The sequence below is a fragment of the Benincasa hispida genome, chromosome 2, assembly GCF_027475165.1.
Source record: "Benincasa hispida cultivar pf3 chromosome 2, pf3_genome.v1.1, whole genome shotgun sequence".
NCBI lineage: Eukaryota > Viridiplantae > Streptophyta > Magnoliopsida > Cucurbitales > Cucurbitaceae > Benincasa > Benincasa hispida.
In genome coordinates this window covers 22,489,235-22,491,792 of record NC_143479.1, presented here as the reverse complement: position 1 = coordinate 22,491,792, position 2,558 = coordinate 22,489,235, and the positions used below count along the sequence as shown (strand labels likewise).

Sequence of the window (2,558 nt, the reverse complement as noted above, 5' to 3'; positions counted from 1 at the left end):
AAAAAGCACATCCTTATAATTTCAAAGCTAAATGTATACATTGGCAAAATTCATAAATCAAATGCATCTATTCTAAAAATTTTGAGGACTAAAAAGGTATTTTCTTAGGTTAAAAATTACTTTTAGTTCTCAAACTTTCATAGAAGTAACAATTTAGTCTCTAAACTTTACTATGTAACAATTTAGTTCCTATACTTTAAAATTTGTAATAATTTAGTCCCTATTGTAGAAATTAGCATTAAAGTTTAATTAATTTTCTTACCTAAATAAATCAATAAATTAATTAGAGACTTAACATTTTTACAAAGTACAAAGTTTACATCATAAAATAAAAAAATGATATATAATTTTGTAAAAATTTTCTAAAGTACCTAAGAGTGTTTTTTTAACCACTTTTCTAAAAATTTAAAATAATAATAATAAAGTATAGTAGTATTTAAAACGAAAATTTCCAAGGCAACTCCAGCGCCAGCCAACATGTTTATTTTATTTCAATAAATTTGAAAATAAATAATTACTATTTAAGAACAAAAAGAAAAAGAAAAGTCCAATTCATCGGCTTTCTAAATTATAACAGTAGTTTTGGTTATTTTGTTCTTATGTAGAGCCTAGACCGCAAGATCGTTCTCTCTCGAAGAATCCGCGTCCAGAATTGGAACTCGCTCAATTTTCCCCTCACCGTTTCATTTCTGTGAATCAATTCATTCGCGTAATTGAAGAAGCAGTTCCATGGATGATTCTTCGAAGAATGACGATAGCCCGCGAATTCTTAGAGTTCTCGAAGCTCTCAAACAAGCTTCTCATGAATTGCAATCACATCCAAGTCCTCGTTCCGACGAGTTCAATTCTCCCGCCATTAAAGCTTTGCTCGAACTTGAGGTTGAATCCGACAAAAACCTTTCCACTGATCCAAATCTCTCCACTCTCTCTCAGCATCTCGCCAACCTAAAATCCTTGGTGGAGACGCTTCAGAAGTCCAGAGGTTACAGCCTCAAGTCGTTCTTCACCCGCCGTTTCGCGACGAATTCTGTATCTCAAGTCGCCGGTTCAATCGAATCGGAGATTCAAGCTTGGATTGACCGGAAAAGCTTGGAGACTTTGGTTCGAGCTCTTAAAGAGCCTTCAATCGATGAGAACGAATCGATTAAGTTACTGATTCAGTTTGAGAATCGACTTGCTCAAGGTTTCAACCGCGAGTTACAGGATCTCATGCTGAAATCGAAAGTGTTTTCGTTGCTTGAATCGATCGTTTGTAACCCTAATTTCTCGAAAACGATTCGGGAGCATTCGGCGTATGTGATTGGGGCTATGGTCCGTTTCAATAAAGACGTATTTGTCGGTCAAGTATTAATGGGACCGACAATTCATGCCCTGGTTGAAATGGCTTCTTCTCACTCATTAAAAATCCTCTGTTCTTTAATCAGATTGATTAGGTCTCCACTGGTGGAGGAAATCGAATCAAACGGCGATATACCAAAAATAATAAGCTTATTGAATTGTCAAGACCTGCAAATTAGGGTTTTAGCCATGGATTGCATTGTTGAAATTGGGTATTTTGGTCGCAAAGATACTGTAGATGCTATGCTGGAAGAGGAGTTGGTAGACAGGCTTGTGGAGTTGCAGAGGTCGGAATTGGGTGGGGATTTGATCGGATTGGGGAAACACACGGCGGAGGAGAGTAGAGAGGTCGCCGCCGGCGGGATGGAGGGAGGAAGAGAAAGCAGAGAGAAGAGGTTCTTGGAGAGCCATCCATTTGCAAGCTGTGTGGCGAAATTTGCAGTGCAATTGGAGGTTGGAGAAGGGTTGAGGAAGAGGGAGAAGAGATCCATTAAGCCTGAAATTTTGAAGAGAGTTCGAAAAGCTTGTGTTTCTGATGCTGAAGCAGCCACCATAATTGCTGAGGTTTTGTGGGGTTCTAGTCCTTGATTGATCTGAAACTGTGACAACATTTGAATCTGTTCTTGCAATGGCGGATTGAAGAATTAGGTGCGTAAGTTCAAATTTTGATTTGGGGATGAACTTTTCATCAATCCTTTTGTCTCTGTGCATACGTTGATTTCATAGTTTCATGTTAGAATCAAATGTAAATCTAAGTGGAATCATTAAAAATCCCTTTTAGAGTTGGAAAAAAAAAAAAACTTATATTAACTCAGACCCTTTGATTCTGGGCATATGCCTATGATGGGTTGAAATGTGTCCAAATGAGCTTGTAATATAATTAGTTTATTTAAAATAAATAAATGGTGTAGAAAATGATAAATAAAATTTTAGATTAAAAATCACTTTTAGTACAAAATTTTATAGAAATAACAATTTAGTCACTGATTTTTTATTTGTAACTATTGAGTCTCCTTACTTTTAATTTTGAAACCATTTAGTCTCTAAACTATACTATATAACTATTTAGTCTCTGTACTTTAAATTTTTTAATAATTTAGTCTCAATTATAGAAATCAATGTTAAAAGTTCAATGAGATATCATACATAAATAAATTGATAAACTAACTAGTAGGAGTGTTAAAAAAACCCGATGACCTGAAAAAACCGATCAACCCAAT

The 2,558-nt window shown here is 35.3% G+C and overlaps 1 protein-coding gene across 1 annotated transcript; it reads left to right on the top strand.

Moving 5' to 3' along the window:
• Positions 1-470: 470 nt before the first annotated feature.
• LOC150037730 (uncharacterized) lies at positions 471-2,282 on the top strand. The gene has a single exon (XM_090311310.1). The coding sequence runs from the start codon at positions 730-732 to the stop codon at positions 1,924-1,926; it is 1,197 nt and encodes a 398-aa protein (XP_090167436.1). The 5' UTR covers positions 471-729; the 3' UTR covers positions 1,927-2,282.
• The last annotated feature ends 276 nt before the right edge of the window (positions 2,283-2,558 follow it).

Excerpts from the sequence above, each read along its gene's own strand:
- LOC150037730 (XM_090311310.1), top strand. The coding sequence starts at position 730 with ATGGATGATTCTTCGAAGAATGACGATAGCCCGCGAATTCTTAGAGTT.